At 38.2% G+C, this 14979-nt stretch overlaps 1 protein-coding gene across 3 annotated transcripts; it reads right to left on the bottom strand.

The window, feature by feature from the left end:
* Window positions 1–2709: 2709 nt before the first annotated feature.
* On the bottom strand, window positions 2710–14585 carry cfap206 (cilia and flagella associated protein 206). 3 transcript variants are annotated; one of them, XM_088908806.1, is made up of 12 exons: window positions 14478–14585; window positions 11581–11664; window positions 11126–11216; window positions 10605–10793; window positions 9828–9991; window positions 9339–9557; window positions 8145–8268; window positions 7411–7596; window positions 4878–5018; window positions 3597–3790; window positions 3097–3258; window positions 2710–2937 (listed from the first exon to the last, which is right to left on the bottom strand). In XM_088908806.1, exons 1-12 carry the CDS (start codon window positions 14583–14585, stop codon window positions 2710–2712), a joined length of 1890 nt encoding a protein of 629 aa, XP_088764932.1. The 3 variants fall into 3 exon arrangements, with proteins under 3 accessions (XP_088764932.1, XP_088764931.1, XP_088764930.1); XM_088908805.1 differs by having other exon boundaries at window positions 3097–3240; window positions 7411–7609; window positions 8149–8268; XM_088908804.1 differs by having other exon boundaries at window positions 3097–3240; window positions 7411–7609; window positions 8149–8268; window positions 9339–9553; window positions 9833–9991.
* Window positions 14586–14979: the final 394 nt, after the last annotated feature.

Here is a 14979-nt window from a genome sequence, read left to right as displayed (position 1 = left end):
GCCGAGACGGAACCGGAAGTTTGGAGAGTGACGGATAGTGTTGTGCGTTCTATCTGATAGGACGAGATGGGCGTTACTGGTCTTGCGATGGCATCGCTATGGTGAAATTGTTTTCGTACAGGGATACCGCTGCGGGCAATGGATTTTAGTACTGACAGCAGAAATGGGGCTTTTGAGGGATCAGAACAAATGAAACGATTGAATCGGAAAAAGATTGAAACGTTCGAAACATCGCATCACAGTGACATCTGGTGGCCAAATACCCCGTCTGGCAGACGGACGAGATCGGATCATGTAAACTGTGTTGATGAAACTGCAGGAGGAACAAGGCGTTCATTATGACACTATAGACACTGTTTTGGAGAAACATGTGCAAAGAACAGAATGCCTGTGACAATGTTTTTTTGTAATATTCAATAAACAATGAGATTGGTATCATCTGTTGTCTAATTGCTTGATTTGAATTTTTATACGGCGGACACATTTGGCCACGTACCTCGGACCACACCTACTTCACCTACCTTATAATTTTTTTGTGAACATCTGCGGTCATTGTTTGCATATCTGCATTGTGTGTTTTTTTTAATTCTAACTGTACTTGTTTACCTGTAAATTGTCTATATATTGTATGTTGTCTGTATTTTGTGTATTTTAAAGGAACAAATAATAGGTTTATTACATGCTGTAAAGAGATCGTGTGTGTGTAAAAACTGCAAGCATAATACCAGACAACTTAAAATTCCACATCCTGGTATGCTGCAGTAGAACAATTTGTACACTTGATCTACAGCAAGATGTTCTTCCTCAATCATTTGCACAATATCACATTTGTTTCTAATAATAAACGTACATTACATCAATCGCGTTTGAAGGTTCAAACAGGAGCTCACAGGGTACTGTAGACTAGGCAGGCTCGGAGTCAAAGACAGAAACTAGTTGGATGCAGAAAAACGGGCTCACAGTAATAACACGGCTCAGTACAGACACTCAGGGGATTGAGGCAAGACTTCGCGAAAAAACTGAGGCTTAGACAGGCTTTATATAACTTTTACAATTTTTCGAGGGTGTGGCAAATGAGGTGACGATTAGCACCCACTCAAAAATCGGGGAACAGATATCATTTTGTAACTTTCATTTATGTGTATTGGGTCAAAATGTTCGGATCCCTGACTATCGTCTTGTGCTTAATTTTCTCTATGCCTAATCACGACAAAACATTTGAAACATTTCGAGGCTGCAAAGGAACAAGTAAAGGTAAAGGAAACAACGTTTTGGCTGTGGAGCCTTGTTCGCGTGTGAGGAAGGCTCCACGGCCGAAACGTTGTGTTTCCTTTCTTCTCTTTTCAGCATGGAATAAACCTTTACTTGTTCCTTCATAAGCGTATTTTTGCATGCTGTCTTTTTTGGGTCATACGTCAGTGTCGCTCTCATACTTACTGCAGTCCTTTGTGGTATCAGGATTAGCAAACACCGTTAAAGATACAAAGAAAATTAAATAAACAGACCGTACTCAAGATTGGACAATCCCCAGACAGATGTCGTTAAAAATAATGTGTTACATGTTTTAAGGAAAAAAATCAACAATTTAAGATGGGAAAATACCTAATTTGGAGAAGTACTTATGAAAAAAATACATTTACAACTCCTCGACTGTGTAGGATAGCAATAATAAAAGCAAATTATACGTTTTTGTGTGTGATTACTATTGGTCTAGAAATGTAATGAAAACTTTTGTGTATCGTATAGGTATATGTTGTACTCCCTGTTGAATAATCTGCTGGAAATTCAATGGCACGTTTGAAAGAAAATATTTTTCCTCAACTTCAGACTACAATTCATGTGAGTTAAAGAGTAATAAATCCGACAGCCCACTGAAGCTCAGCAGGTATAAGCCTGGCCAGTAGCTGAATGGGAGACCTCCTGCAAAAGCTAAGGTTGCTGCTGGGAAGAGGTGTTAGTGGGACCAGTAGGGGGTGCTTACTGAGGTCTATGTGGGTCCTAATTGTATTGATGGGGACACTATAATGTAAAAGGACATCGTCCATCGGATGAGACATAAAACTGAGGTCCTGACTCTTTATGATCATTAAAAATCCCAGGCTGCTTTTCAAAAAGAGAAGGTGTGTTACCCCAGTGTCCTGTCCAAAGTTTCCCTTGGCCTTTACCAATGATGGCCTCCTAATAATCTCCATCTTTGAACTGGCTTCATCACTCTGTTCTCCTCCCCCATTGACAGCTGTTATGTGGTGAGCGTACTGTATGCACTATGGCTGCTGTCACATCATCCAGGTGGGGCTGCACATTGTCCAAAAAAGCGCTATATAAGTGTAACACTTTCACATGAATTGAATTATTAAATGTAGCACAAGCAAAATAACAAATATACCTTTAGCCTTTATTTTATTTTGCATACTTGTAGGAGTAGTTTCACTGATCCAGATTAGCTGGTTTAATGGTTTACCTATAGTAACATTAGGTAGTCCAAAATTACAGATTTTGGACAACCTAATGTTACTATAGGTAAGCCATTCATCCAGAACTAGTGCTAATAGGGATCTGTGAAACCAGTCCATTGTACATACACTAATGTAGTACATAGATTTATAAAACAAGTATTTTTTTATATTCTGTTCAAAACATGTTATAATATTTTAACATCATTGAAATAATGCCAGGAGTGATTACTTTTATAGCACCAAAAACGGTATTTTATTCATCCACTCCTCTTGTCAAGTTGGTTTTGACCATGTGTGTTGTTTTGGTATTGCCTCCACGCAGGCCAGCCAGGTACACCCTTGGCTTGGGTACATTGGTCACATTATCTCTCTTAGTCTGGCAGGCAGCCTGCTTGGGGAGGTACACCTGGCTAATGTTGTCCCTTCTCATGTGGCTGAGATTCGTCTGCATTGAGTGGGTTACTTTAGTACGCAAATTGGCCTAGAAAAAAAAATACAAGTGTTTTATAGAATTGTGTTAAAATTATTCAATGATCTGACACGATTTAAAAACATTCATCTTTTTATATTACACCTCACAGTACACAATGTATCACACAGAGACAATGCACGTGCATGGTTAAAATAAATGAATACTGACCAACTTGATTGCCTTTCTTCTCAGCTCCCATTCATTCCATTCATAAGACTTCACAATGTTCGTTTCCACAAAATGGGTGTCCGTCTGGGTGCCACTCTCACTTTTCGTAATTGGTTTTACCAGCAGCTTCTCCCCAGATTTCATCTGTAGAAACAAAACTGCCTCAATATTATTATTGTTATTTATTTGACTAAAACTAATATCCAAGGTGTTTTACAAGTTTCACAATTAAAAAAAATTCTTGGTTACACTGGGTAAACAATACTGTGGTTGATTTAAGATATCACATACAAAAGCCAACTGCAGTACAACAATGTATGTAAATGTGAATACAATATTTTACTATGTATTGAATGGATTTTAAGACTGAAAATACAATAAGGAGAAAGCTAGAGTTGCAGATGAATGCATGCTGTTCAAGTTATTTCAATATTCAAGCTAATGATTTTAGATTGCTTAAAAGTTAAGCATCATGATTATTATAGTAGTACAGTGCTCACCTCTGAATAAGGAGTTACGGAGGAAAACTGGTGATGGAGCTCTAAGAGTTGTATCAGCTCTGCAGATTGCTTAGCCCTTTCTGCAACCAGAGCTATATACCCTTCTGGGTCTTCAGCAAATCCACATGCTGCCTCCGTGGAACTAAAGATGTAGTACTTATCCCTGTGTTTCAAAATTCCAATATCTGGATTACCTGGGAAGAGTCACATCGCTGTCATTTTCTTACCTCACGATAATGATTAACACGAGGTGGTACCAAACTAATAAAGCTTTTTGCCCCTGTACAAACGCATAATCAAAACTGATCAGAATGGTGGCATACAAGTGGACGTCATTTGTCTTATTTATCCTGATTGGTACTTAGCAACCACCAATCAGAGTTCAGTGTCTCTTCACACCTTTGTTCTTCCTAAATTTTGAGAATTTGTCACATCTTTTTGCTAGAGATTGCAACAAGCTACACATCCAGGTTGTTGAAGTCGGTAACATCTTCTTTCAAGAAATGTCAGGATCCTCAGACGACTAACCACCAAATGGGCTAGATGGGATGGCCTCCTCTCATTAGTAACCTGTATTATGTTCTTAATTTAAGAGGGGTAAAGAACACCAAAAATAACTAAATTGGCTCTGAGGCAATTTGAGATAAATAACAGAGCAGACTGCCATTGTAATGTAGCAGTATGGGGGGACAAATGAAAGTCTCTTTGGATAAAAGAGTTAGGCAAATGCCTTTACTAATTAAAAGAAACTACACCCACGTCCACGTAAAACAACAAATTGGAGATTTTTAAGGTAACAGTATGATATTGTTTATTTTTATTTGAAAAATGTCTCTGTCAAGAGTGATTTGCTGCAGGCTGAGGTGAATACTCCACCTTAACCAGATCACGATTACATTCTATACACATTCCATATTTTCTAATATTTAGATGGATTAGCCTGATGTAGAGACCAAATAATATTACTATCGGCACTTAAATCATATATGGCTTATAAGTTCACTATCTTATTCAATATTGAAATCAAAAACAGATTCATGCCTTTAAATTGTTTTAAATTAACCATTTTAAAAAGGGTTAGAAAAGCTGATGGTCTGCAGCTGTTATACACCATATGCAGTTTGTGTGTCCTATATTCCACAGCACCCTCATGCTTCTTCAACAGATACTGCCCGTGAAGGGAAAATGTGCTGTAGGTGAGAAGTTCTGTCATTTAACAGGAGAAGCCTTGCCAGATTCTGATAGCAGTAACTGTGTGTTTCTGTAACTCAGTCAACATACCTGGCAGCAAGAGACCGTTCTTCTTCACTAGAGTGTAGCCACAAATTCCCCCGTACTGAAGAGGCAGCTTATCAAAGTTAGCTGTCGTCTCAGGAAAAAGCCAGTCTTGGTTTTTATGCTCACTAGCAATGATACGGTTTCCTACAGAAAAACAAAAGTTCAAAACAGTTCTTGTAGATCTAGCTTTTAATAATTCTAATTATCAAGAATTATGACAAGCAGGGCCATAATCATAAAAGCTTTAAAAGCTTTTTTAAGCATGAAATTATTCACAAGCTTCTCAGCTTGTGTTGTTTTCACACAAAGAAGATCAGGTGGCCAGCCACCTTGAGCAATGGTACAAGTCTTATAAAAATAGCCTGCAATGTTTTATCTTGGCAGATTGAGAAACACTAGAGAACATACATTTATAGCTTTGTTCTAAAATTCAGACATGTTGTTCGGGTTTTGTTATATCGTGCCTTGCAAAAGTATTTAGACCTAACAATAAAATTGCTAGACTAGAAGATGAATTACATATTTGTATATAATTGTTCTTAAAATACTTTACTTTATTCTAAACTGTATTGATGAAACTGAAAATATTTACATGTGAAGGACGCTGAAAGTCATCAAAACATTCAAAGAGATATACAAAGTGATATTTACTCGTTGCATGTTTTCAACAGTACGTGGGGGAAATGCCCTTGCCAGCAAATACTGCTATTTAGTATTTTTGGTAAGGTCTCAACCTGCTTTGTACAGCAAGACCCACCTGGCAAACCTGCCTTTGTTCTTTGGAGATTGCTAACGACTGCAACTGTCAGGCCTCAGCATAAAAAGATACGTTACAGATGAGAGGCCAATCAGTTCATCTGACCAGCTAGGTAGTTAGTATCTTATTGATCACAGGATCTCATCCAGTTGTTTCTTTGAAGGAAGCCAAAGTATTGGCTTCAACCACATGACTGATTAACTTATGTCCCTAGCTTTCCCTAGCTAATTCCTTATTTAACAACATTCCCAAAGCAAAGAAAGTCTGGAAAATGTAAGCAATGCATAAATAAACGAACACCCAAGTCATTTTCATAAGCAGCTTTTTCTAAAATTCAGTATTTTCCATTTTGTATATTTTTACTACCTGTACAAAAAAACACGCACTTGCCTACATTTGTCATCTGCCAGGTATTTACCAGGTGAATGTGATCTAATTAATTTTAAATTTAAATTTAGCAGTGTTAGCTAGCTTTTTACTGTAAAATGGTATTCGCTCATCTCAATTAGTTTCCCTCTAATATCTACCTCAAAGCACCCACAGGTTTGTTTCTCTATAGTGCTGTCCTGCTAACAAGAACACATTTTGTGGTCTATTCAAGTCTTTGACTGGGCTGCTCAAGGACATTCATTCTTTTCTCGTCTGACCACTCATTATGCCTTTGGCGTTGTTCTTCAGTAATTCCTCAGTAATTGTGAATTTGTATGGTTACTAATTGTACTTCTTAATCGTGAATTTTTGACCCAGTTGTCAATTCCTGTTTTTCCTCTAGGATTTGACTATCCTTTCACCATCCCTTTTCTCTCAATGCAGAGAAGCTTCCCAGTTCCTGCTGATGATAAGCGTCCCAATAACATGTTGCTGCCACCACCTTTGACAGTTGGGATAGTGCAGGGTGATGTTCTGTCTTGGGTTTGCATCAGATCTAACACTTAACATCAAGATCAAAAGGTTTACCTTTTCACCATAAAACATTCTAGCACACATATCCAGTATGTCTCATACAAGATTTAAGATGAGGCATTCTGCTTCCAACTCATGCATGCAGACCACATTGGTGTAGGGACTGTGACACTGTAATTGTATGCCCAGTGATGCCCATTCCAGACACATGTTTTTGCAGATCTTTCAGGCTCATTGATGGCTTCCCATTGTTATCCCTAACGTGATTCTTCCTTGCCTGGGTGCTCAGTTTTCTATTTGCAGTCTCTGGGGGGTATGATGTATATTTTACTTCTTAATGATGGACTTCACTGGACTCAAAAGGATAAATAACTTTCATATGATCTTCTTGGTCTGCATGGTGAATTTTTCATATTATCATATGAATTGTGGCTAGAAATTAAATATCTGAGAGAATTTACAGTGATAGACGCATTTACCCTGAAGCCAAGTTAAACCACCTTGATTACACCTTACTTTAATTTAGTGACCTTGCAAAGTATTCTTCTGCGGCTCATCTGATTTGGGGTTGCCATAGCAAAGGGACTGAATACTTATGCAAACTGAGAATCTTCTAATTTTCTTTAAAAATCGAATTCACATACTATCAGTATTTTTTAGCTTTTGTCAGTTTGGTCTAGATTGCGCAGATTCTAAATATGAAGTCCTGTTTGATAGTGTCATAACTGAGAGCTCAGACACCACCTTTTTTTAACGGGGTGTTAATATTTTTGCAGGGCACCCCATGACCTATAATAATGGCTCACAGTAGCTTATGATAATTCTGTGGAAGAAGGATAACACTTAGGAAGAAGTGTGCAAAATGCCTCTGCCCACCTGAAGACTGGATCATTCTCTGCTCATCACTCTGTACCTCCAGGCCTTCTAGCAGGGGCGCCAGGAGGGAGTCTGGAAGGAGCTGGGCTTGAGTCTCCAGGAAGGGCTGCAAGCTGGCCACCATGTTACTGAGAACACTTAACAGCACCATCTCGTCCTGCAGCCCTGACCATAACTTCGAGATGGCTGTGAAATGGGGCTAATAAGAAGACAGAATGGCGTTGAATTAAACCAGAAACCAAAAAAAACAAAACAGTAACAATTATTATTTAAGAGGACAGACTGCAAATTAGCCAGGCAAGCGCTGTCAAACTCATGGCCTAACACACAGCCTTACCTCTATTTCTTTTACAAAAGAACTTTTGAGTGAAATTAGGAATCCCAAGGACAAAGGTTATATATGAGATCACCTGTAATTGCACAGGCTATAGTAACAGTACAGTATAATGGTTTATTATTGAAGACAACAAGATAAAAATACATCTGTATTGCACATACAATTATCTTTTGTGGAGAGCTGTGTGATGATAGTGGTATCTGAAATCTGCTTCTGAATATGCTATCTGCAAATTTAATGTTTGACTGTTCTTATTAGCATCTCTATTTGGATCTGTTGTAGTTTAAGAAATTCTACTTCTGTCACATCCCATGTGATGAAAATTCTACTTCCCATCACAGTCTGAAAGAACAGAATAATACAAATCTAAAACAATTCTTCAGCGCTTTACAGACACCTACATAAACTTGTGCAGTGGGAACAGCAATCTTAGCTCGCACTGTGGATTTCAGCTCATTCATCTGAACTCCAAGCTGTCTCTGCAGAGATTCCACTTGCTTTGCGCATGTCACCACGTCAGCCTAGAAAGATTAACGCAGAGTGAAGACATCACTGATGTAATGCACAGATACAGTATATTCATAACTGCTAATACTGTACATATAGTATAATACATTTTTCTATTTTCTAACCACTTTTTCCAGTTTAGGGATGCTGTGAAACCAGAGACGATCCCAGCAAGCAATGGATGTAAGGCAGAAGACAACCTACTGTAGATGGGATCCCATCCCAGGGCACGCACGTACACAAACACAGGCGCGCACACACTCACACCAGGGCCAGTTTTCCCAGAAGCAAAGTAATTGACCAGTATGTTTTGGGAGCTATGGGAGAAAACGAGACAAACCCGAAGGAAACCCACACAAACACGGGGAGAAAACACAAACTCCAAGCAGATAGTGCCCCAGGAATTTAACGCCTGTACAGCACGTATTTCAGAAAAAGAAAAAAATATTTCTAATCAGTACATAAGGATGAAGGGAGAAAATACAATTTGTCAACAGGAAGCAACAAATATTGCTTTTAGCTCCCTAAAATTTATCTTTCGGTCTATCTGTCCAGATATATAATATAAAACCCTCCATATATGTCAATATTCCCTTATTATTATATTACCATAATATTTAGGTATTCACCCCCATTTAATTTAATAGAAAAGTAAAGCAAGTTTAATCATCTGGAATCCTGGTACAATAGACCTGTGTCGTGATTAAGATTGTATTTGTCTGTTTATTTCTCTTAGATTTCTGCACAGTTGTAGTGCATTGCTTGTTCTGTAACAAGTTTACATCCTGTATATCACATATAGTCATTCTAGAGAAAAAAACGAAAGGTGGAGGAAGAGCATTGTGGTTCCTCTTATTTCTGAAACAATGTCAAACATTCAGAAACTGTCAAGTATGGAAAATGTATGAAATTGTATGAGCGGTGTTTTCTTAATGGAAAATCATGACCTCAAATGGTATTTCAGTGGAAGCTGAACTTCTTGAAGTTATAAAAAAAAGAATTATATCCCATTATGCTGGATCATTGCAATCCAATACATTTTTCTTACTTATTACTTCAGAAACATAACAACGTTTCGTCTTACCAGGATGATGTTTAAAAATGATTCATGCTGTCGAACATTATATAAGGCCTGTTTCAAGACATCTAGCTGGACACTATGACTGCTCCCTGCACCCTCTGTGTGGTCCAGCTGCTCCAGTATGGCCGTGTACTGATACGCCAGATTCTGCGTCGCCTTTAGCTCTGACTCAATGTGCTTGCTGGTGGCTGGAATGGCCTCATTTAGGATTGCAGGCACTAAACATTAACAAGAAAAGTCATAAGCATGAGGAAGGCCTTTTGAGTATTTGCAGTAATTTTAAAAAGTACACTTTATAATTGTACATATTTGCAATAAGATTCAAAGGGTTAATTTAAAAGAGTACACTTTGTAATATGCTTTAAAGTAAGGAAAAAATGCTCGATCCTGTGCGCTAACCACAGTTCTTTTAAGAGCATCTCTGGCCTTACTGACGAAACGGGAACCTGATTTTCCTTGTTAAAAGGAGAAATCTGTTGGTTATGAGTTGAACTCACGGTCCTCAATGCCTTCCCCTCCCTTCCCGCTGTCCCTGTTGAAGAGGCGGATGCCTGTGACAATCATGGTGAGCTCACTCAGCTGCTGTTCTTTATCCCGCTTGATGAGAGCCAGGAAAGAGCCCAGCTCAGACTGAGGGAACACACTCTGCAGGGCAGCTGCAAAAGACATCACTATTAGGTCATGCTCACTGCTCCAAAGACACAAACAGAAACTGGTAGGAGTTGTACAGGCACGAGCCTATTATTTCAACATGAGAATTCGTTGAAATAATACAGCTGGCACTTCTCTTTCTGAATCTACCAAAAATACAAGGTAAATTATTCTATTCTATCCCTTTTCCCAAATTCACTTTTAACCCGTGGTATATAAATGAAAATATCAAACTAAACAAATACAAAGAAATAATATTTAGAAAAAAGATTATTATATTTTCTGTTACCTGACTGCACATTTGCATTTATTATCTTCATTCTTAGTTGTTTTTTCCACACATTCTAACTTTTTCAACTGTACTGTAAAGCATGCACCTGTGGCCTTTAATGTACCACCAAGAGTTTAGTGATTAATATTTTATTTAAAAATGTAGAACATTAATGAGGTTGCATCATGCAAATAGAACATATTCATGGCTTTTGGCTAAATTTCTGGTTCCTTTGCAAAGAAGTCCAAAAGTCGCCCTGAGTTTCAGTTAACAAGCCTCAGCACCCCAGACCCATGAATTAGGCCCGGTGGGCCGTGTGGTTCCTCCTCCAGGCCCTGGGTGCCCACCTGTGGCCTCCCGCACGGTGTTGATGTCGGTGGGAGAGCCCAGGCCCGAGCGTAGCAGGACGTAGCTGACGATCTTGCGGTAGAGGCTCTCCAGCTCCTCGCGGCTGCGGGCGCGGCTGTCTGTGATCTCTCGGCTCACCGGCGCCAGCCTGGACTGCAGCACGCGCTGGTTCTCCTCCAGGAACTCACCTGGCCGCAAAAAAAACCCCATACAAATAGGCCTGAGGAGCTAAAAAGAGGAACGTTTTCATTTAAAAAAATCTTCCTGCTGAAATATTACTATTTTCTAAAATCTTTGGACTTGGATACAGGTAACAGTTTTTAGTACATGAAAGAAACTGAAACAGATACTATGTGTAATTCTACTGATGGAAAAACAAAAAATGTTGAGGGTGTACTGCTGTATGTAACTCAATTAATTTGCACCAAATCTAAACAAATAAAATAGCATTTAATGCTTAATCATTTTCATTTGTCATAATTGAATTGAAAACATTCGTTTCTCACATGAAAATACTTACGTCGGGTTGTGTAATTCATGTCAAAATAAACCTGCATTTTGACTGTGTCAAGAGATGGGCTTTTTTGATCCAAAAGTCTATCCACGCAAAGCTGTAAAGGTTTGGGAAAAACAACAAAGTAAAGGAATAAAACAGGCAATATTAAATGTACAGCTGATATCAGATTTCTTCAAGAACAGCAATAGTGCAATAATGCATGAATGAATCTTCAAAACTATTTTTTGACTGGCCTTTAGATGGAGCTGCTGAACCATAAAACACGTCTGTGTGTTTACTATGCTGTAACTCATCTTTCAACTGACATAGAAATGAGGTGCCAGTTATTTCATCATAACCCTGATCAAAGTGGATTAGCAGTTTTGATTACATTTGATTCAGTATATTTTATGGAGATGATTTGAAGATAGAGTCCTCCTTTACTAAGAAATGCTGAGTTGCAAAAATGTTAAAATTACCTTGATTAATTTCTGTACATCTTGTTTTGTAAGAGTTCGATCAACATTAAATTCATTCCTTGGATCCAAAACAACAGCTTTTACCTGTGTAATAGAATGCAAACTTTAAAAGAATAATAAACACTTCAGGAGATGTAGCAACAATGTCAATAAATCAATAAACACAAATGTGCCTAACTCTTAATATATCCATCTGTCTTCTAAACTGCTTTATCCAGTACAGCAGGCGAGTCAGAGCCGATCCAAGCAAACAGTGGAAGTAAAGCAGGATACACCCTGGATGGGCAGACACACAGACACAAACACACACAATCACACCAGGAGCAATTTACAGAAGCCTGCCAGTATGTCTTCTGACTTTGGGAGGAAACTAGAGCACAGGATAAAAACACAAACAAGCAGACAGAGAGAGAGGAACAGACTGAGAAGAAATAGCTGGAAAGAGGAGAAGTGTTTGAAAGGACCTTGTTTGAATCAACCCTAAAGACCAGATTCTAGCTAAATATCTGAACCTGGTCAAAGAGAGCTTGCCATTCTATTACTTTAGGGAACTCTTATTGATAGAGATGGAATAGGGAGTTATATGGATTTATAGAATAGGTAGGTTACCATTCACTTTGGATCATCCAGATTTATAGGATGGCTCCATTTTGTATTCTGTTTTATTTAGGACACAGGTTTAACTTTTTGGCCTGTAACCCATTACATCGGACTTCTGAGTACTTGATTAGTGTCCTGGGTTTTTCTGGGTGATCAGGATGTAGACACCTTGTTTGTAAACAGAATAAGTTGTACGTTGTGCTGTGCGTTGTTTAATTTGTGTTATTTTCATTGTTAATAAATATTTGTTAATCCCAGATTGCCTCTGATGAATTACTCTTTCATCAGAGCTGAGCCTGAGAACAAAGAATTCAAGTGCATCTAACTATACCAACCACTTGGGTAAATTCTAGCACATCTTTATAATTTGGAGTTCATAATTATTTATGTTAATTATTGTTTACCCCCTTTATTTTGTACTTTTAACTTGTAACTGCCTATTAGTAACAATAATGTGGCAATCCATATGTTTCTCAGTTCTAACTAGGATACGCAACCCAACCTAAAAGCTGAACAGTTCCATTTTTTTTTCTTTATGTCATCGTGAGCTTCACCTTTCTGTGCTAATTGCAGTTCTGGTGAGACTGTCCAAAAACTGTATTTGTACTTTATCCAACCACATCATGTGGTCCCATTTCACTTGGGAGTTACCTAGCTTCTGTTTGGCCATTTCATTTCTTTTTATGCTGTCCTAGAGCTCTGCCACATACTGTACCACAGATTCATGAGCGGACCCTTAAATGGCAGACTTCAAAATACTGTCTTGATGACGCCTGGGCGTTTTGATGATTCCCAGTTGTTGTGTCTGAATGTAAGTTATTCTCCCAAACCACTTTTCTGACCACAGACATAGGCAGAAGCTTTGTTCTCTTCCTGGTAGGGCAGCAACCATCACATTAGCCTCAAATATCATGAAGATGGGCACCACAATCGAAACTGGATACTTTACAGATTGTTTAGTTATTTTTAGACCTCTTGATGTAGATCTTTTGACAATTTTCTGGCTTTGCTCATGACAATATGATAATCAGTCTTTTACTGTACATCTATGTCCTCTACACTTTTAATACTCAGGGGCAAACAGACTGACTTCAAGAAGTTTCCAGAAGTGTCTAGAAACGTTTGAGCTTTGTGAAAATACCAGATGACTGAAAACGAGAATTAAATTTGCAGCATTTATTTTCTATACCTTTATGGGGTATAAATAAATTTGGATATTGTGCATTTAGAAGTGTTATTATCTTCCCAGTGTTGCTACTGATGCATCTAGTACCCCTTTTCATAATTATATCACATTCTCATTCCGAATTTGTGATCAAACATGATGTATACTGAAAGGCTTGAGCAGTCCAGGCCAAACACCTAACCATGAACTCGCAGAACACTAGCACACTAATAAGCACGAGAAAGACATACTAACAGGGAGCACAAGGAAAAGAAAAACAAGGAAGTGTATCTGAGAGGTAGCAGACAGGACATGCTTGACTAGTTCAGGTGGGCAGCTGCGTCAGCATGAAAGAGAAGAAAGAAAACACAACGTTTCGGCCGTGGAGCCTGACACCCGAAGAAGGCTCCACAGCCGAAATGTTGTGTTTTCTTTCTTCTCTTTTCAGCATGGAATAAACCTATCACTTGTTCCTTTGCATGCTTGACTGGGTTCCTTAAGATATAACAAATAGTAAAAACATTCGTTAGAATGATTAGTCTGAACAAGCTTTGTGACAAATAAGATATACTTAAGCAGCTACATCTGCTTTTGATTTTTTAGAACTGTTTGTGTGATGGTGGACTTTGTCACTGTACAGTCTACCTTTCTGCAGATCAAATAAAGCTGGCTCTGCTTAACTCCTTTTCTCACGTTATATGATTCCTGGTTTGGATTCTAACATACACCTGTATTTTCTTTGCTTAAAAGCTTTTAGATAAACAGTTAATAAATAAGCAACACATGTCTTAACTGTGGCATTCAATAAAAACGAAGTAATGCCTTTCTGCCTCTTCTAGTCTAAAAACTAGAAAAATTGTGACTGTGTTTGCATTCTTGCTATCTTACTTTTTACTTAGTAAAGCATCATAACCTGATATAACAAGTGTTAGTTTTTGTTTTTAATACCAAAAAAAAGGCATACCTGTAAAAATAAGATCAATTTTAGTTATTAAAAGTTGAACATCCTGGACTTTTTCCAGAGCTCTGCATAACTTTGAGAATGTTTATGAAACACAATAAATGGCTTTTTACCCTGTACTGCTCCTATTGATTTCCATTTCCGCCAGATTTGTCCGTGCACAATTCTTACCATAAAAGCCACGAGTGTTTCGGACACGGCCTGTCCTTTGCCAGCACATTCTTGAGCGATTTCACGAATAATGTTTTTGATGACACTCTCAGCCTGTGCGCGTGACATCTTCAAGAGCTACCGCAAGGAAAAAAAAAATGTTTACAACTATTTTCGCTTTGATTCAACAAAACAAGTTCCATTGCATTTGAACAAATTCGCCTTGCGGTTTTGGTATTATTGCAATAATTATTTTTACTTTTTTCCCGTCCTACTGTATATCTGAATGATTTATTTTCGGGATTTATGCATTTATACAGTATTTATGCATGAATACTTGGTTAATTGCACTGGGTAAAGGCATATGCTAAGAATATAACATGGGAATGGCCATCTTTGTGAACATTAAGGCCGTATTCCCACAACAATATACAATAATACATCAGGACCAGGAAACAGCTACAGACATTAAGCAATTTTTTAATTAGTGCTGAATCAAACTCTAAATTTCCCCACTTAGCGC

The sequence above is a fragment of the Atractosteus spatula genome, chromosome 2 (assembly GCF_055471065.1).
Source record: "Atractosteus spatula isolate fAtrSpa1 chromosome 2, fAtrSpa1.hap1, whole genome shotgun sequence".
Taxonomy (NCBI): domain Eukaryota; kingdom Metazoa; phylum Chordata; class Actinopteri; order Semionotiformes; family Lepisosteidae; genus Atractosteus; species Atractosteus spatula.
This window is presented reverse-complemented; position numbering and strand designations above follow the sequence as displayed.

Bases quoted from the DNA above. Each gene is read 5' to 3' on its own strand.
- cfap206 (XM_088908806.1), bottom strand. From the start codon at position 14,585: ATGTCACGCGCACAGGCTGAGAGTGTCATCAAAAACATTATTCGTGAA. The intron at 3,791-4,877 runs GTATGTTGACTG...GACTCTTCCCAG, and splicing joins GAACGGTCTCTTGCTGCCAG to GTAATCCAGATATTGGAATT. The intron at 2,938-3,096 runs GTCAGTATTCAT...TTTTTTTTCTAG, and splicing joins GAAGAAAGGCAATCAAGTTG to GCCAATTTGCGTACTAAAGT.